The following is a 26,682-nucleotide window of genomic DNA, read 5'->3' on the forward strand; positions in this document are numbered from 1 at the left end:
GTTAGAAATCGTCGTAATAAATTAGGACTCCTCTGAGAACCCCAATTTCAAGTTTCTTCGTGTGACCAGGTTTTATATGATTTTTGAGAGAAAATGTAATTTTTTTTCTTAATCATCTCATACATACATATTAAGCGTAAAAAATGCGATTTAAAAGTGTTTAATGAACCTACTTGAATTAAGTAGGTAAATATAATCATTTCACACTAAACAAGCGAATAACTTCATGGTGTCGCAAAATCGTAACGCGCGAAATAATTCATTATAATAATAATATTGTTTTTTTGAAGTACCTAGATTGGGAACGGCGCGCATTGTGCGGAAGTTCCTCAGTCTGTCGCCCTAACCACCGGCGGAATTGTCGTGAACCAACGCCGGGGGGACTCTATTTTTTAAATTTATATTTGTTATATTGTTTTTTTATAAATATGTTATATATATAAATGTAGAAAATAAGATGAAATTGTAATAAAGAGAATAATGTTCATTTGAAAATGAAAATGAATTTATTTCGGAAGAAAAACTGACACTCACCCAAAAAAGTTAATGAGAACAAAGTATATGCTTAATCTAATACTTAACTTAATACAAAAGAAACAAAAGCAAAACTTGATGTGGCAGTGGTCTTCCAAAACTGGAGTCCACATTTATAGTTGTGTCCATACATTATGAGCACAACACTGATTTTCAGTGACCCCATTGTGTGAAGTTTGAAGCTGAACTGACATATTTTTAAAAGTAAAATATAATTAATTGTGGCACTAAAATAATTATTATGAGAAAAAAAATATGATTAACAAAAAAAAATGTTACTAAAAATAAATAATGACAATAACAAAAACAATAAAAAACGTATGTGTGTAAATATATAAGAAAGAAAGAATAATAATAAATACGATAATATTTCAGACACACATCCATATTGCATAGCCTTACAAAGTCACAATTACAACTATTTAAAAATGTAAGAATATTAAAATATATAATTGATTTGAAAAAACATTCAATAATCTTCTATTTATGGTCCTTACAATGATGCACACTTAACCAATATTTAAGAATGGGATTGTTCAATTAGCAATAATTTTGTTGTTAGAGAAGCGTGAACTAAAAGGATGCCATTCGTAATGTAATAATTGTGAAGAAATCATTGATGCCGCCGTCTGCAAACATGCTAATTTGCATTAAAAGTGCATTATCTCTCATATTTTATTCGTAAGACAGCGAGCCACTTCAATTAAACTTCAAATAATAGATACTGATGGGCCAACAAATTTCCGTTAGCAATTTTAAGGACCGGAAAGTCGAATAATTTTTTGTCATGTTATAATCATGCAGGCTGTCAAAATCCAGTGGTTTGATCTATTATAATGTTACTACCAATTTGCAAAGACCAACAGTTTTTAAAAGATAAATTCAATGTATAGTTCTATAGCAACCATCGAGTGAATGAGGCTCTACCGATGATGATTGATAATGTAATGTATGAGCCCTTCACTCACACATGGGATCGTTTCACATTTCCCTTTTCCCTTTATTTTCTTTCAATACATTACGCCACAAGTTAGGATATCATCCCCACCATCTGGATGTGTGGCGATGGTCCACAGTGCGATTTTCAAGGAGCTTTCTTCCACGTACTACAAAGCTGTGGAATGAGCTTCCTTGTGCGGTGTTTCCGGGACGATACGACATGGGTACCTTCAAAAAAAGCGCGTACACCTTCCTTAAAGGCCGGCAACGCTCTTGTGATTCCTCTGGTGTTGCAAGAGAATGTGGGCGGCGGTGATGACTTAACACCAGATGACCCGTACGCTCGTTTGTCCTCCTATTCCGTAAAAAAAAAACTATATTATTATTGAACATTATTTTACGTCATTTGTTTAGTTCACGTCACATGATCAGTCCCAGCCTAGCGAAACTCTTTAAGAAAAAAGCGATTCACTCGATTGTATGAAACGTGCAGTCATTGATAGATTGACAGATGACGACTATAATGTTGTAAAAGACGGAGATAGCCGAAATCCCCTACGTTGTAACTACAAACAAGTCGCCCTATTTAATAAGTAAATTTGGAGTTCCTCAAGGTAGTCTTATGGGACCCTTACTATTTTTAATTTATTTGAATGATTTACCCGATGTGGTTGACTATTTTAAGCAATTGTTCGCTTTCAAACCTAGCCGGATTATACTTCGTCGCTAATCGCCATACTGTAATTATTAGTATTAAACTTATGTCAAATCACTACACGTTACATACTAAACTAAATTTTTACTAAGGCAGTCCCGCCCCTGATTACGTAGTATTTTCACCCTCTTTGATCTACCCATGACTCCATTGTTTTTCTTTGGCATCTTATATTCCAACGTGACGGTCTACCGTATAACAATGAGTTGTTATACGCGAATTCACAACTAACAACACCTTGTTACAATATATAAAAAAAAATTGTCAATTTTGTAACGACATTATAATTTGAACAGGAAGGTGGTATACGTGCTCTGTACCGCGGCTTCGTGCCCACGTTGGTGGGAATGGTTCCGTACGCCGGCTTCAGCTTCTACTGCTTCGAGTCGCTCAAGTTCTTCTGCATGAAGTATTTCCCCACCACACTCTGCCGGAAGTGCGATCGAAATACAGGTATTTATGTTATAATGCCCATATACTACCGCAAAAAGGATTTTTGTTTTTTTTTAGGGAAATAAGGACCAAAACGAGCAGGACATTTAGCTGATAGTAATTGATACGCCCTGCCCATTATATTGCAGTGCCGCTCAAGATTCTTGAAAACCCCCAAAAATACTGAATGGCACTACAAATGCGCTCGTCACCTTGAGACGTAAGATGTTAAGTCTCATTTGCCCAGTAATTTCACTAGCTACGGCGCCCTTCAGACCGAAACACAGTAATGCTTACACATTACTGCATCACGGCAGAAATATTCGCCATTGTGGTACCCATAATCTAGCCGGCATCCTGTGCAAATGAGCCTCCGACTGGTTTTTGGTATTGGGAAGGCTCAAGCTAAAGTATGTGAGTAATTATTTTTAGTCTTAGTATTTATGAATTAAATATAAACAAATACTTTCTACTTAAACTAATACAATGTCCTGTAAAACTGTTTACATGGTTGGTCTCATACAATAAGTCTTGAAACTAATTTAAAAAGTGTTACTGCAACAATATATATCCAATTCTTCAGTAGTTTTTTTTATATTTATTTTTGTTTGGTTCCCGTCGGGTGCTCTCCGGCATACTATTTAACAGATATGGTATTCTTTTATTTAAAGTTATATCGCCAAAGTCTTTAAAAAGACATCATACAAGCAAGTTCTCATTTGTGACGAGAGTTAGGTCATGCTGAATGGAAGCGAGGAAGAAAGAAGGTCGAGGAGTAGTTGATCGAAGAGGAGAGTATTTTTATCAGTGTTACCAGTGGGAGGCTCCTTTGCACAGGATGCCGATTAGATTGTGGGTACCACAACGGCGCCTATTTCTGCCGTGAAGCAGTCATGTGTTAGCATTATTGTGTTTAGGTCTGAAGGGCGCCGTAGCTAGTGAGATTACTGGGCAAATGAGAATTAACATCTTATGTCTCAAGTTGACGAGCGCAATTGTGGTGCCTATCAGAATTTTTGGTGTTTTCAAGAATCCTGAGCGGTACTTTATTGTAATGGGCAGGGCGTATCAATTATCATCAGATTAGCCATAAGTCATAAGTACTGATGAATAACTGAGCTTGCTTTGTACCTGGACCGTCACTACATGGGTCACGTCATATCAAAGACTTTCTCGAGCCAGGAGCCCTATTACCAAAATCGAAATACGAAGTATCGGTTGACGGATCGTAAGTTTTCCTATTACAAAAGTTTCGGATCCGAAGATCGATACGAAGTTCGCGATTAGACAATTTGTCTTTCGTTTTTCTTATTCCCAAATTCACTTGATATTTACTTTTGCGTTGTTTGACATTATTATTATCATAACTAAGTCCAATGTCACTTTTGATGTCTATTGTTCCGAAACGAAAACCGTCCGCACTATTCGGTTCTGCATCCGAAGTACTTTGGTAATAGGATTTAATTCTAAGTTCGTCGTCTTTTCGTTTCGGACCGAAACTTCGGCTATCGATTGTGGTAATAGACCTCCTGATGGTGGTATCGTACGCACAGTTTAGCGGCGAAGAGTTCATTTTTATGAAGTACATCGCCAGGGCTGATCATACCGATTTTAACCTGATTCCTGCCGCCGAATTCCACCTTCGCACGACACGCCACAATTTAGGATATCATCCCCACCATCTGGATGTGTGGCGGTCCTCCACAGTGCGGTTTTCAAGGAGCTTTCTTCCACGTACTACAAAGCTGTGGAATGAGCTTCCTTGTGCGGTGTTTCCGGGACGATACGACATGGGTACCTTCAAAAAAACCGCGTACACCTTCCTTAAAGGCCGGCAACGCTCTTGTGATTCCTCTGGTGTTGCAAGAGAATGTGGGCGGCGGTGATCACTTAACACCAGGTGACCCGTACGCTCGTTTGTCCTCCTATTTCGTAAAAAAAGGTATTGTAAGAGAATACCTGAACGAAGCTGTGTTACGGTTATGGACGTAAGAAGCCCGGATATGAATCCCCTTGAGACAGCTATACAAGAAGACTGTGATAACATCAGACAACACAAGATTTTGACTATTATCAGTGGAATCATTTTAAACTGGAGTCCGGACGAGGAATACGAGATACTGAATAATTTTATTTTTTTATGTTTGATGTCCTTGATTGTAACATAACATATTCCTTCTAAAGCGTAAAAAATATTGTTGAACTGAACACGATAGCTAAAGAATTTTGATTTGAGCTTGAAACCTTAATTCTTAAGGCGACACTAAATGCCAGCAACCTTGAGCGATATGAGTTCACGGCTGCTGGCCCGCCATCTATGTAACAAAGCCAATATTTTCAAAATCCTTGGGTGGAAAACAGTTTATATGCTTACAATCCTCGTTATTCACTACTAATCTGAATAAATGAACCTACACAAAAAGTACAAGCTATAAGAATAACTTTTCCGAGAGAAGTACCAAAAAAATGCGCCACGCCATGCCAAAAAACTTGTTTAACTTGAAAGAAAAGTGGTAGTTCAAAAAGGCTCGGCAGTATTAACTATAACCAACAGCAAGCATTAGCAACCTACAAATAAGACTTAAGGATATGTGTAACAGGATTAAGTAGTGTTCATAGCTCCAAATGCTATACTTTCACCACAAAACTTGTCTAAAAACACCATGTTTGCGTGTTTTCTGCTTACTCTTCGCCTTAATATCCGGGCGACCGAGCCTTGCTCAGATTTTTAAGAATGTACAAAACTTGAACAAAAACAAGCTACTAGGACACCTGGATTCGAACCGGGGTTTTCTGCTTTCCGGATCACCCAATGTCCCATCTGAGCTATTATAGTCTTGTATATAGTGGCGAAATTTACCTTTGTATTCTAATGTTATTGTAGCTGTTTCTCATTAAAACACGGATAAAACTACATTTTTAAAATTGGAACCTAGTTAGATCGATTTATCGCCCCTGTAATCCCCTGTGTACTAAATTTTATGAAAATCGATGGAGCCGTTTCCGAGATTCAGATTATATATATTGATACAAGAATTGCTCATTTAAAGCAATGGCTGGAAGTTCTTGTTACCGGGAGGTCTGCTTGATGTGTTTTTTTTTATTATTATTATTATTTCCTTTATTAAGTTATCTTAAAGTTAAAGTTATTATATATTTTATTTTATGAAATGCTCACATAATGCCTCTATTTATTTACGGTATGTGAGGATTGATGCATCTACGGTACTCAATAACTCTTGTGTTTATAAGTATTAATTTTCTTTTTTTTTCTTACTCGTGTCTGCCTTTCATTTTTTTTTTTTTATTAATTCGTTCTTTCGAACAGGCTATAGCCAGGGGCCTTACTGCCTTGTCGTTAGTATTTTCATTTCTTTGGTATTTATTATTTTCACTATTTTGTTTTACAAAAAGTCCAATCCAGTTTTCTCATTTCATCTTACATTATTTCCATTTTCCTTTTCCAATTATGTATATTCGATAGCGAATATTTATAGTAGTTTCTTTCATCAAATCCAATCCAGTCTTAAAGTCATCAGTTATTTTACCATTTCCGTTAATGTATAATTCTCTAAAGAATATTTTCCATATTTTCCTTTTAGTAAGTCCAAATCCAGTAATATAGTCTCTAATAATTTTCCCCTTTTCTTAAAGTCAAATCCAGTGTAATTTGCATAACTTTTTAGAATAATACCTACCTATTTACATTATCTGTTCAGTTCGCGAATTGCGCTATGCTATTACTAGTTGTATATGTACAAGTTATAACGTATTTACATAATTATAAACAAATTTACAACGTATGTATCTACAAATTACAATGTATTTACAGTACTACATACAAATTTATACAAGGACATATAAGTTGATGTGTCCTTTAATAGATCTATTACTGAGAGCGGGATTATATTGGGTGCACCATATATTTCCAGTAGCTCATCCATCAGCACAAGGCGCTGTATGCCAAAGGACGAACAATCAAAAAAGATGTGATCCAGAGACTGATCTTGTTGCTTATTACAATGGTCACAAAAAGGAGAGGAGACAATTTTTTTGCGATGAAGATGAACTTTCTGTGAGCGTTATTTTTAAACTTACAAAACCAGGGTGTGCTATTAACGGGATTATCTAACAAAGTATGTGTCTGCCTTTCAGTTTTTGACATTTGAGTATTTTTGTAGTGTCACTTTGCACATATTGTAATTGAAATGATTTGTAAAACAATTAAAATGTAAATCTTGATTTAAAAGAGTGGTAATGAGTTTCTTGCCACTTTTTGTCATTAGCTCAACCCTTTACGAAGTAGCGGTAGATTCAATAAGAAAACAATATTTTTATTTTTTGACATTCTTAAGTGTCATTTCCGTGACCTACATGAATAAAGTGATTTTGAATTTGAAAGATATAAGATTAAATAAATACTTAGTTATGTCTAATAATATCTATTGTCATGAAAAAAAAAAAAAAATTTGTATTTCAAGGTGGTCTGGTCCTGTCGGTGCCTGGTAAGCTTCTGTGTGGTGGATTTGCTGGAGCAGTAGCTCAGTCAGTCTCGTATCCCCTGGACGTCACCAGGAGGAGAATGCAGTTGGCTGCGATGGACCCCACTACCAGACATTTTGGGTGAGAATATCACACACACATTTACATGTTCTTAACAGCTAACTAATAATCATCGTTATAACCTCAAATGCCTCCGTGACCATAGAACTATACACAAATAAAATTTGAAAAACAAAATTTTATGAACGATGCGGGACGATTGCGGGCGAGACGATCACTTAGCGTTGCGTAGAGACGTCGCTTCATTGTGTGTCTTCTACCGCATTTATCACGGGGAGTGTTCCGAAGAGCTGTTTAACCGGATTCCTGCCGCCGAATTCCACCTTCGCATGACACGCCACAAATTAGGATATCATCCCCACCATCTGGATGTGTGGCGGTCATCCACAGTGCACACCGCACTGTGGATGACCGCCACACACAGCCACACAGCTTTCTTCCTCGTACTACTAAGCTGTGGAATGAGCTTCCTTGTGCAGTGTTTCCGTTGTCCTCCTATTCCATAAAAAAAACGTAATAATATTATAAAAATTAAAAATAAATAAATAAAAATAACAGTGTGTGCGTGATTCCTTGCTAAAAGGAGCTTACTCAGTATATTGTTGGTCAGTACAGAAGACACCAACACAACACTGGTTTTCAGCAGCCCCTCGTGACATTTGAAGTTGACAGTTGCAGTAGTCTTCCCATTATAATTAATTTGTGTAGGTATCAAAGGGAATGACTAAATATTATATTTTCTTGATTTTTTTTCGTTTTTCTTAATTTATAGTGTAATAAAAATAAATAAATAATTGTAATAATAATAAATATTAAATCATACTATAATCTGTACGTAACTGTATATAATATATTAAACACTAGCTGACCCGACAGACGTTGTTCTGTTAATAAACGGTTCGAGAGATATGGTAAATGCGTGGGTGGGGGATCGTGACACGACAAACTATATAATTGTGTAAACCTTCCTTGAGCTTCAACGAATCTATTACAAAAGATTTCATTGAGATCGGTCGAGTAGTTTAGAAGTTATTAGGGAACATACAGACATACATTCTCTTTTATATATATATATATATATATATATATATATATATATATAAAATAATATGTATATATATAGATTATTTCTACACCACGAACATTTTTTTCTTAACCTCTAACAGATTTAAATAATCAGTTTAATTAGTTTCTCTGTACACATTACCAGCTTTGTAAAAATACCTAGGCAAAGTATAAAATAATATTATTTTATGAACATTTGTGTTGTATAGATATATACCATTAAACCTCCTATACAAACTATCGGTAAATATATATTTGATTTTTTTAAAAGTGATAACACTTACTTCTGGCATTTATGCCACAATTTAATTTGTTTATCTACACCCATGCTTTAAATCCTCTATTAAAGATTCTGAAACAGTTAGCTTATTGCCAACATTAAAACACCCAATGTTCTAATAACCATTACATAACCCAAAAAAGTGTTGTAATGTTGTACTGAATTTCATAACAACACTCCTCTGTTTTTTTTATCCCTTCATGCGCAAAGAGTTTCAACATACAGCAGCATTCTTATTGCTCGATGTGTGGTATCTGTATGAATTTCAAAAAAAGAACATTTTCTTTTACGCGTTCAACCACACTCCCAGAACGTCGCGCGCCGTAAAAAAAAAGTAGGTTATTTAAATCTCCGCCATTTTTCTTCGAAATTTTTATTGTTTTGTTTACAAAAAATAAGCGACTCATCGCTGCAAAAGAACTTTATATACGAGTGAATTTTAATTATTTCACTATACAAAATGTAAATTACTACTAAAATAAATAATTGTTTCATTAATACTTATTTTATTTGTATATTATCAGTAATGAATGATATTAGGTTACTACTAGGACTGGTGTTTTAGCTGTGTGTGGTGTGTAAGCTAACTGTTCCAGAATCTTTTAGAGGATTCATATTCTGGGTGTAGATAAAGTCTTGTATGCAACTGTTGATAATTAGGTATTAAAACACTCATGTGATACTATTATCACACGAGGCGAAGCCGAGTCCACATTCGTTCCGAGTAATCCAAATTCGTGTTTTAATACCCCTTATTACACAACAGTTGCATAAATAACTAAAAATATATGATGAGGAAAGAACCCTCTGTATTGCTTTTAAAAAGTGCGTCAACATTGCTGACGTCACAATTGCTATCTTGCTGAAGATTACTCATTCTTCATGTTCTTCTAAAGAAAACTACACGAGTATTTTATCGCTTTCATTTATTCAACGGGCAGTTTAACAACATCCAAGAGAGGTCTGGACTGTACGAAAGCCCGAGCACGAATGCCCCCTAGTGTCGACAGTGCGGCGATACCTTAGGACTTATAGGACCCGGCGCACGTGCTACTGCACATGTTTTGGATTAAGTATTGAAATTACTATGAGAAGCAAATGTCATGCTTTTTAACAATAACTTCACAACACAATTCAATCAAATGATTACTTATGAACTATTTTTAGAGTAATCAATTGTTAAACTAAATTATTATCTGTACCTAGTATTTGCCCCGATATATATAATATGATATTATATAAAGTCATAGTTTACGCACTAAGTATTCATGTAAAATGTTTTGTTAATTTGTATGTAACAATATTTCATGTTATGTAGATATCGTAATATTTAACACTATGTATAATATTGTATTTTCTTTCATATCTTCTTCTTACATATCTTGCACCGGTGTTGGGTCACACTAATACAGAAGGTTTGTATTTATTTTTATTTGTCTTTATCTGTTTCAGTTCAAACTTTTAGTTTTATATTAAATTAATATTTATTTATTATATTTTTATTTTAATCGGTCGCACCATTCCCAATCTGTGGTATCATTGAGAAAGTCATTTATGTTATAGTAACCTTTACCACACAAACGGCTTTATCATTTCTTTTGTAATAACGTAATACTTTTGTTTTGAACATTTTCTGGGATTTTGTTGTAAAAGTATATACATCGCAAAAAAGCCTTACCAATAATATAAGCACGTAATACGAAATGATTGGTATATTAATATAATCAATAAGTTAACTATACATTAAACCTTTTAAAAATATTACCTACTCGTTTGTAAAGTGTAAGTGTTTCCATTACATATACAAATAATAATAATATTAACACACTTTTACACAAATAATATAAAATACCGATCTATATATGTGCTGATTTACAGTTTCACATAAAATGTGACATTACAGAATACAGGGTGTTATTTTGAGAAGGGCGGTGATGGCCAAGTCGGAAACTACGAGACTTAGAGAAAAGTCGTTTAAGGAGTCATGCCCTTTATTTATAAGAAACCAATAACTGCATATTTAGTTTTTTTTTAATTTCTTGATATTTTGGCGGAAATCTATACGAATGATTTTATAAAAAAAATACATCTTGTTTTATTATACCAATGTACTCTGTTGCTGATAAGCATCAATCTTTGCAATGAAATGTATCACTAAAAATGAAAGGAAATACCATTTTTTTTTTTACACAAAAGAAAACTTTTAAACTTTTACATTGAAGTCAAAGGAAACCATTTTGAGCAACTTATTAGTAAGTTTAAAGTGAGATATGAAAAAAAATTGTAATTTTTTTCTATTTCCTTTCATTTTTAGTAATACATATCTTTGTAAAGGTTGATCCTCATCAGCAACAGAGTCTATTGGTTCAAGGTTGTAATTTTTTGGTAAAAAAAAACTTCCGGGTCGATTTCTGTCTAAATTACAAGAAATTTTAAAAAACTTAATATGCGTTATTGGTTTCTTATAAATCGAGGGCGTGACTCCTTTCACGACTTGTCTCTAAGTCTCGCAGATTCCGACTTGACCATCACCGCCCTTCTCAAAAAACCAGCCTGTAGTAAATCAATCGGAGTTGGTAATTGCTTTCGGGGTGACTGTCGCCTACATGATACATACATTACATTGCTACGTACGCTTACAACGCTCCGGATATTGATGGACTTGTGAAAATGTCATCGCTATAAATTTTCCCTAAATAAAGACTTATATATGTATATTTGTTTGGTATAGTTACGGGTTGCGATATAGTTTACACTTTACACTTTATATAAGGTGTCCATAAAGAGTATCGGGTTTTTGTTATTTCTATAAAACAAAAACTACTTCTAATCAACCAAGAAATTTATTGTTAATGATTACAATATAAAGTGAAAAATTATTCTATGTTGATAGTCAAACACTATAATATGTTGAATTTTTACCGTCGCACCTGTATTCTTGTACAAACGGATCCATTTTCTAGTGCTATCGTCACTTGGTGCATGGCGTGTACGATATTTCGCACGATATAAACGTTGAGAAGCCACAATTGAATCACCATTGCGATAATACGCTCGTACGCAAAAAGCGCGGTGCGTTCCCGGGTACGGCGCCATCTTGACTTACACTCCACAAAATGGCGGACGCCACGATCCCCTCCCCAACCCCTCCGCCGCTCAGTTTCAAATGTGGCGCCAAAACAAATACCCGATACTCTTTTTGGACACCTTGTATGATATAGAATAAAATATTTAAGTAATGTATTCAATAATTGGATCCAATTTAAGAGTGTATTCCACATTCCAGCGTGGGTATGGTGAAGACCCTGAAGCACATCTACAAGGAAAACGGCGTCGTGAAGGGTCTGTACCGCGGTATGAGTGTCAACTACATCCGCGCCATTCCCATGGTCGCGACCTCATTCTCCACCTACGAGATGATGAAGCAACTGCTGGATCTCGACACGGGAATGAAGATATGATAAACCTAAAAATGGTTAATACTACTGGGAACATATAAATTATTTGTCAAATGTCGATAAGGGTCATTTCGATATGTGTAATATTTAAGTAGTCCGAATTTTGTGATCATTGTATCGTATGTTCTAAATAAACGGCCGTTCCCAATATTCAGTCTATCTCTTAGTTGAGATAAAAATCGTAAATATCGTTGACTTTTCTGTCCCAATAAACTTATCGACGGTAACTCACCTTATCCGTACACGCTGTCTGTCAATGGGACGACGTATAGCTTACCAGCGATAGAAGTTTGTATGGAAATAGCAATTCACGCGTCCCAATATAACGCGATAAGAATGACTTATCGGGTATATTGGGACAGCTTCAGATTATTGACAGCTAATTACTGACAGTAGAAGGTAGTCATTTATCTCTATCTGTAGATAGTATATTGGGAACGGCCGTTACTGTATTGTGTCTTTATTTCAACTGTGACATTCCGATATTATATACGAAAGAGACGGGTGCTAATATTCCATACCTCTTCTAACACTGCAGTCGACCGGCTCCATTCAGTCATTAGGTTATTCTGTCACCATTGATTTTGCCATTCTAGTCTCCACGTAACAGTATTTTTTGGTTGTTATTATTTCAGTTTTGATTAGAGTTGAAACAGGTTTTTTTTTATGAAAATAAGGGACGAGACGAGCAGGGCGTACAGGTGATGGTAATTGATACGCCTTGCCTATTGCTATGCAATGCCGCTCAGGATTCTTGAAAAACCCAATTTATATTAGGGGCCGTTCATAAAATACGTTCGCATACAAGGGTGGGGGGAGGTGTCTGGCTGAGTGTGACAAGAGGGGACGGGGGGTATACGGCAACGTGACGTTCGCGGTTTATTATTTTTTGACATGAGCGCTAGCTCTGTGACGCGACTCTAGCGGCGTTGGGATTCGTCACAACTGGTTTCTTTATTTTGCGCTCTCGATTCAGTAACAAATGAAAATACTGTTTCTCATGTATTTATTATTATTTTATTCATTCATTCACCATTTAGCAGTGTAAATCCTTGGAAATATAAATAATAAATAACTATTTATTATTTATATGTTCGTTATGAAAGATATTTATTTAATTTTTATTATAATAACTAAATAAATATTTTTAATTTTCAGAATGTGTGTACTATCATTTAGGATTTATTATACTCAGCAGGGGTTTAGTTTTTGTGACGAAATATTTCTAGGGGGGGTCACAGAAAGTATGACACAGCGTGACAATAGTGGGGGAGGTGGTCAAAAAAAGCTGATTTTTGTGTGACGTATTTTATGAACGGCCCCTTAACGGACTGATAAAAATGGCAGCCCTACTGTCACTCTTTAAATGACATCATGACTTGGTAACCCACATGTATGAAATACAGTCATATTTATTCAACTTTAAACACGAATTCCTTAAAATGTGATGTTTGTGGCTTGGAACATTTTTCGGGAACTACGTAAAATTCTACTTAAAAAAAACTGCATTTGCTCTGCGTCTAAGTGAAGTCTGACAAAAGGATCAAACTTTGACTGATCTATATAAAATATTGATTGATCCAAACATACTTGTTGCAGTAATTTTGCAGGAAAGCTGCGGTGAAAGAATAGCTATTCCACTAACAAAACTGCACGTTCACTGCAAAATAATTGTTTTCTCATAAATATTTTGACTGATGTGACTAACTAATGCAGTTTTTGAGCATTTATTCTGCAGGTTTTTGAAAGTTTCAAGTCAATAATATAAAATATTTGGTTTGATATGGCAGGCCTTATTTAATTAATATAAAAATATAAAAGATATATGAATAAGTGCAAATATTAAGAAATGTGTTCTGAACAAGATTGATCACAATGGAATTGACACCATATTTTATATTTATTTAATTGTGTCTCCTAAAATTACAAATATTTAGATGTCTTAATAACGTAAGAATAAGAGGCAAAGTAAGAAACTTCAAATAAACTGTGTAAATTAAAACACATTAATTGTTAATATATTGTAGTGCAATTAGATGAAAACACCAAAATATATATTGTTATGAAGACCAGTGGGAGGCTCCTTTGCACAGGAAGCCGGCTAGATTATGGGTACCACAACAACGCCTATTTCTGCCGTGAAGCAGTAATGTGTAAGCATTACTGTGTGTTATCATTAAAAAAAAGAGATCCCAACTTGTCTTTCACATACATAATATTTACGGTACTTTCATTGACAAATACTATTTTAATGTATCAGCTAGTACGTTTTAATAGATATTCGTCATTGTTTATTTTTATCAGATACATAGTATCGCCTCGGCATACACAGTTTTAAATTTTATTATCCAATTCTCATTTTAAGTGTATTTATTTATTTACAGTATTGGCAACTTGGGTCCATCAGCTCAAGCCCAGTATGATCACTTACTTTTTAGAAAGGAGGATGGGTATTTTGGAACCCACTGAAAGAAGTGGCGTACATCATGAAAACTTATTAATAATTGTTGTACGTAACAAAACTAAGAAAAAACCAAAAATCAAGTAAGCCTAAAAAAGTGTGAGAAAAAAGATATATCCACAAGTAAAATATAACCTAAAATTATTAAACAATACTTTGTATCTTATGTCTATCTATGCCTAATTACTGTCTGCTAAAAGATAATATATATAATATGTGGATGGTAGGATGGCAGAAGAATAGGTGGCCAGCAGTAGGATATTAAAGGTTATTATTAAAAAATGCTAATAATTGTGGATTCACATTTCATTTTTTTTTTTCAAGCTGGTATTGATACTGTTAAAGAAGTTACCTACTCATTTTAATATCAAAAAACGATAATAATCTTATTGAATTCTATTGTAAATTACTACTGATTTGAGTAGGTACCAATAGGTAGATGGTGCCAGAAGTCGGAAAATCCAAACAAATAATGACAAGAGCTGTCATGACAAAAAAATGTAGATGTCAATAATTGTGCAAAATGTTCCGTTAGAGCAAGATGACTTATTTATTAATAAATTTTAATAATTTCTTTATGCTTATCTTTATAATTAATATAAATTTGTACTTGTACGATCCTTACTTAAATTTAAATTATGTGGGTCCATCGCCATCGTCTTTTAAATTAATTTACATATTTTAACATTGGCAACGATGCCATCAGCTGCACCAAAACATTTGATCAAACAAGAATATTGTGTAAAAACAATAATTGTCAATCTACGCGATTTCTATAATTACCATTCTAAATATTTTCAACGTTGACTATCCAAATACTTCATTGATTCATATTTTCGTGCATTATTAGGGATTTTTTTTAATATGGTATCAATTCGTGCAGTTGATATGCAGCGAAATTTAGCAGAATACGTCGACTAGCACTGCACGACTCAAATGAGAATCGTAGCAATTGCACTTATCTAATTGCCTGACATAACGGCGCACGAACTAATATGTTTTTTTTTTTATGATCAAATATGTCAAAATTTGTGACAGCTGCTTCGATTGTCTTTTTTTTATCGGCACTACGCATTGTGCGCATTCAGCCAACGTCGATTGTTATTGTCCGAGTACAGCACAGTAATTATAGTTTGTCATCACATCGTTGAAGTCATGACATTAAAATTATCTTTTTACACATTTAATAGGATATAGGAATGTTAATGACTTGGGAGCTGGAATGCATTTATCACATAAATGTTATTTATTTTATTTTCCTTAGCTAGTATTTTGACAGAGGTTGTGGTTATTATACTCAAGGGTTTTATTAGTTCAGATTTGTTGCGCTGTTTCTGTAACTGCTGATCAGTGTATGGCCATCTTTTTGAAACGTCTTGCTGATGCAGTAGTACCTATATTTTGAAAGAGAATGGATTGTATTTTTTTAAGCGAGAAAATTATTTCAGCGAGATGAAGTAAGTATACAGCCTTGGATGAAGATCAACGGTATTAACAAATAATAAATAATATGTGAATATGGTGATGAGGGTTACCCTGTTACCCGCGACATGGAATTTTTATCAACTATTTAGTTATTATTTTTTGTACATTAGTAATTTGTGCGGGTATTGTTCATTCCATCCAGGTCATTGTTTATTTCACAGCACTAACTCTGATATAATATTTGGTGATGTACATTATGGTGGCCCATTCATCATAATATTTAATGTAGTGTCGTGCCACCATCTGGTTTAGACCTTAGAATTAACACTATGGTGTCTGTCAGATTTACAATAATTATTCGAGAGAGAACTTAGAATTATTTTAATAAATAATATTTAAAATTTACATAATATATTGAGGTATACATGAACAATATGTCTTTCGAAAATAACATTTAATATCTTATAGGTATATTTTGTGGGTATTTGTAAATAGTATAAATAGGTAGAAGATTAATTTATTTTATGACACTTTCTGTAAAAACGCTACATATTGCTTTGCTTACGATCAATAGATACAGAATAAAAAAACAATTCAGTGTCCGTCTCAGATAAATAACATCATATAGGTACAATAACGATACATATTATGTGCTATTTTTCCATGTCGTCGTTTTTTGTTAGAAATGTAAAGTATTTAACCGGACTACACATGTAGTAAGACAACATGTGAAGGACCGCGGAGTGATTGTTTATGAATAAAATCTGTAGGTAGGTACTCTCTTTATATTTTTATTTATTTATTGAATCCACATTGTAAGTAATCAACCAAAATAATATCTTATAATATTCTGATGCAAAAATGTGTAACAATATTTATTTTTGTAAACTAATTCTAAGTCAATTAATATTTTTATAAATGGGATGGTAAAGGCTATATATATCAAGGTATTACAATAAAATTATTATTACAATGTTTCTTGTTTTTCTTACTCCCTTTTCTTCTATTAAAAATGCGCGGGAAATCTCATCTCTCAAAATCAATCATATCGTGTAATCATTGTTGTTATAATTATTGTTTCGTGTAATATCAACCACTAAAATAACAATTTTTTGTCGACTAGAATAATTATTTGTTGGATTAACATTTATACAAAAACAGGTGACGAACGACTTCCCGCTGTGACTTAGGGGGAGTCCGGGAGAGTATACCCGCCTACGACTAAAATACTCATAATTCTTTTTTTACTTACAAATCGCTATTTTCCATAAGTTTTATATTAAGCTGCATTATTTAGCTACATTTTATCTTAATAAAGTTTGACGCATCATTAATAGTTTAAGAGTAATTAACGGTTTATACCAAAGTGACATTCGGCTAATATGTCCCGCCTGGGTGGACTACCCCCCAAGTAGGGAGCCTTTACCCGGTTTTAAAAATAAGTAAAATAATGAAACAAAAATTAAATCTACATCACCTCCTTTTTTTAATTGGAGCAATAGGACAAATAAACTGCTCCTTATCACCTTTGGAGACTCGAACGCAAATTTCATAGTCATATTTGACACAAAAAGCACAAATTCTCATGTCCCTGACTTCGCCGAACACATGAATCAAAATCGAATCAAACGATGTCATTTGACTATTCTGGATATCCAGATCTTGAGACTGTAGAAGCTACCTCTGCTGATTGTCTGAATATTACAATTGCTTGCTTAGACTCCTCCTTAGTCAAAATTTATGGTGATGGAGCATAAAAACCATCTGTAAAGATGTTTCTCTATTCTATTTCCCTTTGAATTTGTTGACAAATAATGTAGGTGTAACTTTGGACAGACAGTTTAGAACACTCCATGCAAAGGGTTACAAAAAATTGCGCGGGAACGTAGTGGTGCTTGTCGTAAGCTGTATTGAGCGGTTGTTTCTTTGAGTGCGCAGTTTTTGGAGTTTTATTGGAATTATACCCAATATTCGGTAAATTTCTAATATAATTAAATATCATAATTATAATAGTAGATATTATGATGTACCTACAGCGATCTCCTCTCCTTCCTACAGGCACACATCCCGTCCAAGGTTTGATTATTTTAGTAGTTGTTTTGTCCAAATATAGCATAGTTACATTTTAGATCACACACAAGCAATATCTCACTTCAAGGTCGAATTAGAGCACAAAACATTGTGCGCCACTTACCGGGTTTAAAAGGTTCAGCTTTTGCGTGGAAAACAGAAAAAGCTCAAAGATATCCTAAGGAGCTTAGAGACCAGATATTCAGTATTCTTATTCTAATCCAGAAGTTCATGGCGAGCCTGAAGCTAAAAGAGCGAAATCTAAACGCTGCGCTTTCTATCCACTTAAGATGACCGGAAATGCACGAAATATTGTTACCAATGTCAGAAATTTGTTTGCAATCTCATTCCACATACAAAACTGAATGTTTGTCGTGCATGTCTCAAACTTTCTAGTAATTAATTAAAAATTTATACCAAATATGTGGATGTAAAACCAAATTGATTGAAAAATTTTGTTAAAAAATTACTATTTTTTTGTTTACATGTCAAGATGCAATTTTTTTCGTTAAGTAACTCTAACTTTAATTTTTCTATAAGTTTATCTTTTGTTGATTCAATTCCTAAAGGTTTTTCTTATTATTTTTGTAATAAATATTATTTTTGAGAGTCTGTATTTTCGTACAAATTAAAGATATTCCATTAAAACTGTGTTTATTATTGAATTTATTTAAATAATATAGATGAACAGATCAATAAATAATAATAAAATAATGATATGGAACATAATAAGCAAGATATCCCAGAACAAAAATGGAGTAACTTATTACCCAACTATGTTGTGTGACAAAAAATTACCACGTTAGATAAGGATTAAAAAAATCTAAGAAATAACTTTCATAATTGCGAATATGTCTCAAATGTAAATATAAGTTTTAAGTAGTTTTATTAATAGATGATATTTTATTTCAATTTAGTTGTTACTATTTTATTAAATAATTTACAATAAAATATGAGATGTGATGAAAAGTCTCGGGCGCAATAAAATATATTTTTGGCTCGGGCGACGTACTTTGAATCCCTCGATACGTTCAGGATTCTACTAAAGAATCCCTCACTTTGTTCTGTATTCAAAAAAGCGCATTCTCGGTAAAAAAAATTATTTTGCACCCTTATGATATACTCAGGTAAGAGTGATTACACACCAGGGGTCACGTGGGCGGCGGGAACAATAAAAGATCATGTATAATTAATTGTATTTATTATCTAATTCCTATTCACGGGCAAAGTACAGAGCTGTAAGAATATGTTTGCCGGTCTCTCGACACTCGGTTGACAGGGTCAACTGTCTAATTTTATTAACAAGTATACATATAATATAACTATCATATCCAGCCTCGCACGCTCGCACGCCTCTCTCGCACACATTCATACAAGATATATCCATTGCTAGGTCTGCCATTGCTATTTGCCAGAAAAGCCTTATATTACAGAGCGAGCTTCAGGCATATGAAACGCTAGCGGAAGCAATCCAACTTATTGCAACGGCGTCACAAGTTAAAAACAATATTTCATACAAATGAAGCTCGGCATATTTTTTTGTTCTTTTTAGTATTTATTTTGCCTATAACTTACATACTTAATACTTATACCAAGAACGTGTGGCATCCGACGTGTTTGGTGGGTGACTATCTTTGTACACACGCTCTTTCATATAGAAGTGCAAATTTGGAAATGTAAAAACGTCAACCGAAGCCCTCGGCTCGTCTAGAAAATGGCACTGACTCTTGGAATGGTCCCTTCGGAGCGATTCCCGCGGAATTATTCCCGTCAGTAAACAAAAATGCATCAAGAACAAGTTACTGTAAATGAAACAGCGTTTGTTTCGCCGGCTCGGTGACGACTAGCCCCGCTCTCCCCTCAACCCATCATTTTCATATAAAAAGCTGTACATATTTTGTTCATTACACATTTAGTATTCATTCAACGTACACGCTACAGATTTAACAACGAACCGCGTGGTCTTGTTCGGTATCTACACATTAATCTAAAATTGATGAAGATAAAAAAATACGAAAGCTCCGCACATTTAAATTACTTTATTCCATAAAAACTGGTCTCCTCACTACTTTAAATGCGGAAATAGACGATAAAAATCAAATTTCGACATGAAATTGATTAGTTTTTACGAATAATGTTAAAAATAAAAAAAATAATGTATAACATATGACAATCTTTTTTTAAGACAACACTGCACATCTTAAATTTTTCAATAAAATTAATTCTAGTGAAAATGCCTTTGTTATAGTGGAATAAAATAAAAAAGACATTTACACTATTCATTTTAATAAAGTGACCCCGCGAACTAAAACAAACAAGCTACATTTGATGTTCAAAATCTCCCCATTTTGTGAACCAGATCATTGTTATGGTGGTATGTCCATTAAATCGTCGCCCAAATGGTGCGAAATAAAACCAAGTTTGGCGAAATGCACGTTATTTAATGTTGTCTACTTGTTAACAAATATATATTGTATTACAGATGCTTCGAAGTCGTCTACAATGAACATACCATCATCAGCATGCATTGTACCGCCGCCTCATTGGCCCGTACATAAATGCCGCATTTATAATAAAACCTTATACATGTCCATATAATGCAAACATTAAAAAAATCACAATACACATACAAGAAAATATTTGACACTAAATTTGACATAATTCCAGAAAAACGTTCCAAACCACAATCATGTCGAAATTGAGTTAAGAACACAAAACTGGTCACGTGATTCATATTGACTGACTGACAAAAAATGACAGCACTACTGTCACTCTTTAAATGACACCATGTCTGAATATTCCAAACCATATAAACGGAATACACTAATATTTATAAAACTTTAACACTAATTCTTTAAAATGTGATGTTTGTGGCTTGGAACGTTTTTCAGGAACTACGTCCAATTGCTGCCAGTTAAGGAAATGACACTTCAACTAATTTACAACACAATAACTTACCTCAATAATTAATTAGTAACCGAACTATTTGATTTTACTCTAAATATAGTTCAAAGAAAGCATAGTCTATTCATATAAAATTTAAAGGGTTAACAAGATCTCCTTAGTCAATTTAAATACAACTAATCTCAGAGTTTAAGATAAAAAATGATAGTAATTATAAATTATTTTTAAATCATAATTATAAAGAAACCAGTTTTATTTAACAAATTATTTTACACTTTTTGTGGTCTATACGTAATTAATACACTGACTAAATTAAGGCGGCGGTACGAACTATCGTTCAAACGTCAGGGACGACGACATATTATTAATGACTTGAGAACAAAGCGAGCTGAGGCGTGTGTAGTGAGAGACAATATTATGTGACATTATCATTATTACAAATAGCCTTTCATAAATTCACTAAATTGTCAGTGAAAAAGTGTAACAATTCACATGGAGCTATTTTAGTTAAGCAGCTTCTGTTGATAAAAACAAAAAAACGGATGAACACAGACAGTTCGATTAAAATCTTATTTGGTAAAGTTTCATCAAAATGATTTTTGTCACTTTGATTTTGTCTTAAGTCTGTCCAGGTGGTTTAGAAGAAATCTATCAGCTAAACTACTAAAACAGCTCCACATGAAGCTGTTATAACTTTATAAGGAGGAAAAAACATAAACGACCTTCTTTGTGGATAGAGTATCAATCATCAGTAATGCTAAATCCACAACCACGGTGCCAGAGTCCAATCACAGCTAATTCTCATAGCAATGTGTTCCGCACTGTCTCAGATAGCGACATTATTGTTACAAGCCACTTCTTATGGTGTCCCTAGTAGTTCTGCATAATATATACATTTGTTTTGATTTTTTTTTTGCATAGATATATTAACAACCCTAGACAAGCAATTCATATTCATATAAGTAAGTATATTAATGTTCATTGCCAATCAATATAGATACATTAATGTTCCTAGCCAAACCGTATAGGCATATTGATGTTCCTAGCCAATCCAGTTATAGATACATTATTATCCCTAGCAATTCGTATAGGTACATTAACGTTCCTAGCTGAATCCATATAGGAATATTAATGTACGTAGCCGATCCTCATAGATACATTAATATCCCTAGAAACTCCTATAGGTACATTAATGTTCCTAGCCGATCCGTAAATATACAATAATGTTTCTAGCCGATTTGCGTAGATACGTTGGTAGTGGCCCTAAAGCACGATGTGTTCTGTGTAATGTTGTGGTGTGTGTGTGTGTGTGTCTGACCAGGAACCAATAGAGCAGGTTATACATGTGGGGGGCGGGGTCTAGCGTAGCCTGGGTCGCCGCCGCTGCACGTAATGCGTTTCCGCTGAAATATTTAGCTTATTAAGACAAAATGAATAAACACAACACATAATAGAACAACAATAATAACATATATCTTGCTTGGATATCACACACTGTAATATTATTATTTTCTTTGATTAACTCGAGTGTTAAACATTTAAATAAAACACTTTTTAAATTAATTGTCCCGTTTTCATGGGGACTGCGAACATTTACGCAAAAATCTAATGTCAAAACAAAGTCACAATTACACGCGTTTTAATCCTTTAAAAAGGTGTTTCATTTAAACACTATAACATTAATTGAAGGAGTAATTGTTGAGTTTCACACCAATTCCTCACAAATTAAAAATTATATTACATTAAAAAATTACTAATAAAGTAAAAAAATGGCGATTTATAAGGCTTTTATATTAACTGACTAATATAAAAAGTAAATAAACATGTTATAGTAACAGGTGAACTGAACTACCAGACTCTAAATATGTATATAACAGATTCTCCTTCAGGCTAGTGATCAATACAAAAGTACATACTACTTTTATTTAGGTAGATTGATGTAAACTTCTATTAATTTACTTTGTTTATTTTAAGCACAGCTATGTCAAACGTTCTGTTATTGTAAAGCTGTACTTGTGTTTCATAAACTTGTAAATATTAAAAATGCATCCATGGGTTAATTGATTTCATTAACTGTAACTTAACCTTAATAAATTGTAGAAAGTGTTTACCTCGTCGGTGCCTACATGAAGTAATCAGGTGTCCGCCGTGTGACGTGAGGTTCACCGCGTCGTGGCGCCGGGTCGAACTGTAGGCTGAAACAAATAATACACGCTTTAATATGTGCGCTATTAGCTTTATTAACAATACTCTTTAACTTGGTTTATACCTATTTTGTTCTTTGTCGATTAGCTGTCTATAAAAAAACATTGCATGCAGATCGTATTCCTAACATTTTAAGTATTCTTTATATAAAGAGAATAAATAAAACTCCTTGTAAAGTCCGAAAAACGACGTATCGGCGATATGTCAATATGTAAAAGCCCAAAAAAGTAATTGCAACAATACCTACAATATGTACAGTAATTATTTTATAGATCAATAACGGCCGTACCCAAAATACTATCTACAGATAAGAGATAAATTACTGCCTTCTACTGTCAGTAATTAGCAGTCAATAATGTGAAGCTGTTCCAATACACCCGATAAGTCATTCTTATCGCCTTATCGCATCGCGGGAATTGCAATTTCCATATAAACTTGTATCGCTGGTAAGCTATACGTCGTCCCATTGACAGACAGCGTGTACGGATAAGGTAAGCCACCGTCGATAAGGTTATTGGGACAGAAAAGTCAACGATAGTTACGATTTTTATCTCTAGTAAGAGGTAGACTGAATATTGAGAACGGGTGTAAGCAATATGTTGTAAGTTGTTTGACAAAACATGTCCATGCTGCCGGGTTTTGATTCAAACATTATTTCACTGTTGGGAAGCTTAATTATCTTCAGTTGACTTTGGCTATATTATAGTTTAAAATAAATTAGGGATCCTAAATAAAGACTAATAATGTTACCCAAGGTATAAAAAAATTAATCTAAAATATTCTTAACATCCTGTGTGTACTGCAAAAGTATTGATGATAGAATAAAACAATTTACTACGACTTTGAAGAACACATCATTATTTACAAAAAGTATCGCGACAGTATATTATGTCAGAAGTGTTCTGTTATTTTAAAACTTAAATGAAATGCCGTTAGTTCGTGCTGTGTCCTGTGCGTACGTGGACAAAGTCGCGGGGTATCAGCTAGTATAATATAAATCTAGTGTAACACAGTACAAGCGGTCATAAACTTTAGTATCCACAGTGAGTACGACACCAGCCGTATCTCAATTTGATATACATCAAATATGAGGTCATCACTTTGCGCTTATAATCATTCCGCTTGTAAACTGTGTCTAATGTTTGTATATGACCGACGTCACCGGCCAGTCTGGCCATCATGTGTTACGTTATTTATAGCGGAGCTTCTTAAATATTAAATTCATAAGTTTCCAATGCAGTTTGGTATTTAAGTTAATAAAATTTATATATTTATAACGTGAGAGAATATTATCATCTTTCATATTTATAAAGTTCACTTTCTATAACCGTTCTATTTTTTTTCTTCTCTCAGCGTTAATAAGTTGTACTTACAATGAATACTTTAGTGCATCATCCAATTCCATAATAGCCGCTTGATTACCACATCTGTAACAAATTAATTTAAAATTAAATCTAAAATCAATACTGAAAGTTAAGTTTTTTTTATAACTACATTCTATTTTTGCCTTAGTCCGAACTTACATTAGGTCCAGTTACTTACACTTCATATGGATGAATTTATAGTATTATTGATAAAAATGGAGCTCAGACTAACAAAACAATCCACACCATTGGATCAATGTGGTTGCTATGGTAACCCATGAATTTTAATAGTAAAATGAATAACTACTAACTTACTTAACAAGGACACAAATTATTGTGATGAGATAACATCATTAAACAGTAAATTTATAATATTACTAGCTCACCCAGCAAACGTTGTATTGCCGATATTAAAATCGCAATACAAAAGTAACTGTTGATCGTAGATGGGTGAAAATCAGACTGACTCATAATCAAACAAATTAAAAAAAAATGTCAAAAAAATTGGTGTAGACCACCCTTAACAATTAGGGGGATGAAAAATAGATGTTGTCCGATTCTCAGACCTACCCAACATGCACTCAAAATTTCATGAGAATCGGTTAAGCCATTTCGGAGGAGTTCAATGTCACCATGACACCATGACACGAGAATTTTATATATTAGATTGATAAAAATGGGGCTCAGACTAACAAAACAATCCTCAGTTTAACAACTAAAAACAATCCAACTCTACCAACATTCAACTAATTGAATTTGTGATTCTCGCCTGATTTAATATTTTTTTATTTTTTTTGGAAATCTATCCTTAAAAATCTATAAAAAAATACAATCTGCGCATTAAAGAAATAAACTAGTCTAGTTATGCTCATAAATAAGGATATTCCATATCTAATAGGTCGCTAAACTAGGTAGGTAGCGTGCAGGATTACCTATTAATCTGAGAGCAGAGTTGAATTAAATTATTGATTAAATTTCTTACTCATATTGGTAATAGTGATTCCTTATGAGTAATGGAATCACAGATAAATGACCGAGTGACAAATAATGCTCTAAGATACTACACCCACGATGAAAATTATTTTATTTCAACAGGAAAATTTTAAAATGTCTGTTTGACAGTTATTATAAATAATTTTAAACTTTAAAAGCTGTCAATTGTTAGAAACTGAATCGTGTCAGAAGTCTGTGTTGAAGATTTGAAATTTTCTCTGGCCATTGACCCACGGTAAAGGTTTTCTATAGTAATCCTCTGGCCAAAAAGCAGGTGTGGTATAAACATGATTTGACAATACAGCAGCCGGTGTAGTTGTTGATACCTGTAGCAGTAGTTGGGCGCTGAGAAGATAGTGACGACGTTCCGGTCGTGGCACCAGTTGTAGCCCTCCATCACCAGCTGGTGCGCGCGCGACACCAGCGTCAGGCCGTTGCTGTGGTTGAACGTCTCCGAGATGTCCTGCCCGAACGTGTAGCCCGCGCCGCGAGGGGATATACCCCATCCACCTCTGTCAACATAACACTCACATTATTGAACATACTTTTGATTTTGACGTAACGTTACTACTTCCGGCAGAAAAAAGTCAATTGAAACAATTTTCAACCATTATAAATTAATGATTTAAAAAAATTGTTTCAAATTGCTCAGTATTATTTTCTGAAAATCTCCAAGTGTTGTGAGTTCTCAGTCTGACGTTTGCGACATTCGTTAATTTTTCTTCGTCCATCGGACAGACAAAAGATCCGAGCACATAGAGCCATATTCGTTAATATTCAATTACAACAAAGAAACAATTCAATAACAAAAAAGTATATATTTGTTTCTGTTAATTATTATTCCTAAAGTTAATTATAATTAAGTTTTACTTCAATCGCACGTAAAGATTACACGCACACACTTTTTTTTCTCTCAAAATTGATTCTTTCATACATCTTTTTGATGACAGTTCTAACACTACCAGCGCTTCGAAAACGAATGGCACTCTTGAGAGAGGAGAAGCGGCGCAAGAAACTCTCCCATCATTCTTTTTTTGGGCTCTTTTTAATATACAATATTGTACCGTCATTGTTATTTCTATAAAATAATCACAATCTAGTCCCAGGCTGTGCAATTACTTAGATATTACTTTATTATGTATTATTATGTAAGATTTACGACAAAGCCACGTTTTAATAAAACATGTAAATGTATTTATAGATAATGTGTGCACAGTGGCTGGAACTTTATTATAAAAGTGTATATATTTACCATTAAAGCTATTATGAATTAT

At 33.8% G+C, this 26,682-nt stretch overlaps 3 protein-coding genes across 3 annotated transcripts in view; 1 reads left to right on the plus strand and 2 right to left on the minus strand.

Moving 5' to 3' along the window:
- The window catches only part of LOC126965995 (solute carrier family 25 member 16-like), a 28,935-nt gene extending 16,266 nt beyond the window's left edge, over positions 1–12,669 (plus strand). The window contains exons 4-6 of the mRNA XM_050809857.1: positions 2,485–2,641; positions 7,102–7,243; positions 11,815–12,669. Coding sequence (XP_050665814.1) covers positions 2,485–2,641; positions 7,102–7,243; positions 11,815–11,989 — 474 coding nt within the window. The 3' untranslated portion in view covers positions 11,990–12,669. The remainder of the gene's footprint in view (positions 1–2,484; positions 2,642–7,101; positions 7,244–11,814) is intronic.
- Positions 1–26,682, minus strand: part of LOC126966023 (lysozyme-like) — a 302,967-nt gene that overhangs the window by 87,143 nt on the left and 189,142 nt on the right. The window lies entirely within an intron of this gene.
- Positions 19,127–26,682, minus strand: part of LOC126965998 (serine/threonine-protein phosphatase 2A catalytic subunit beta isoform) — a 30,111-nt gene continuing 22,555 nt past the window's right edge. Inside the window, exons 4-7 of the mRNA XM_050809861.1 lie at positions 25,735–25,920; positions 24,425–24,478; positions 22,958–23,041; positions 19,127–22,249 (exon numbers count right to left, since the gene is read on the minus strand). Coding sequence (XP_050665818.1) covers positions 22,969–23,041; positions 24,425–24,478; positions 25,735–25,920 — 313 coding nt within the window. The 3' untranslated portion in view covers positions 19,127–22,249; positions 22,958–22,968. The remainder of the gene's footprint in view (positions 22,250–22,957; positions 23,042–24,424; positions 24,479–25,734; positions 25,921–26,682) is intronic.

The sequence above is a fragment of the Leptidea sinapis genome, chromosome 9 (assembly GCF_905404315.1).
Source record: "Leptidea sinapis chromosome 9, ilLepSina1.1, whole genome shotgun sequence".
In the NCBI taxonomy this organism is placed as follows: Eukaryota; Metazoa; Arthropoda; class Insecta; order Lepidoptera; family Pieridae; genus Leptidea; species Leptidea sinapis.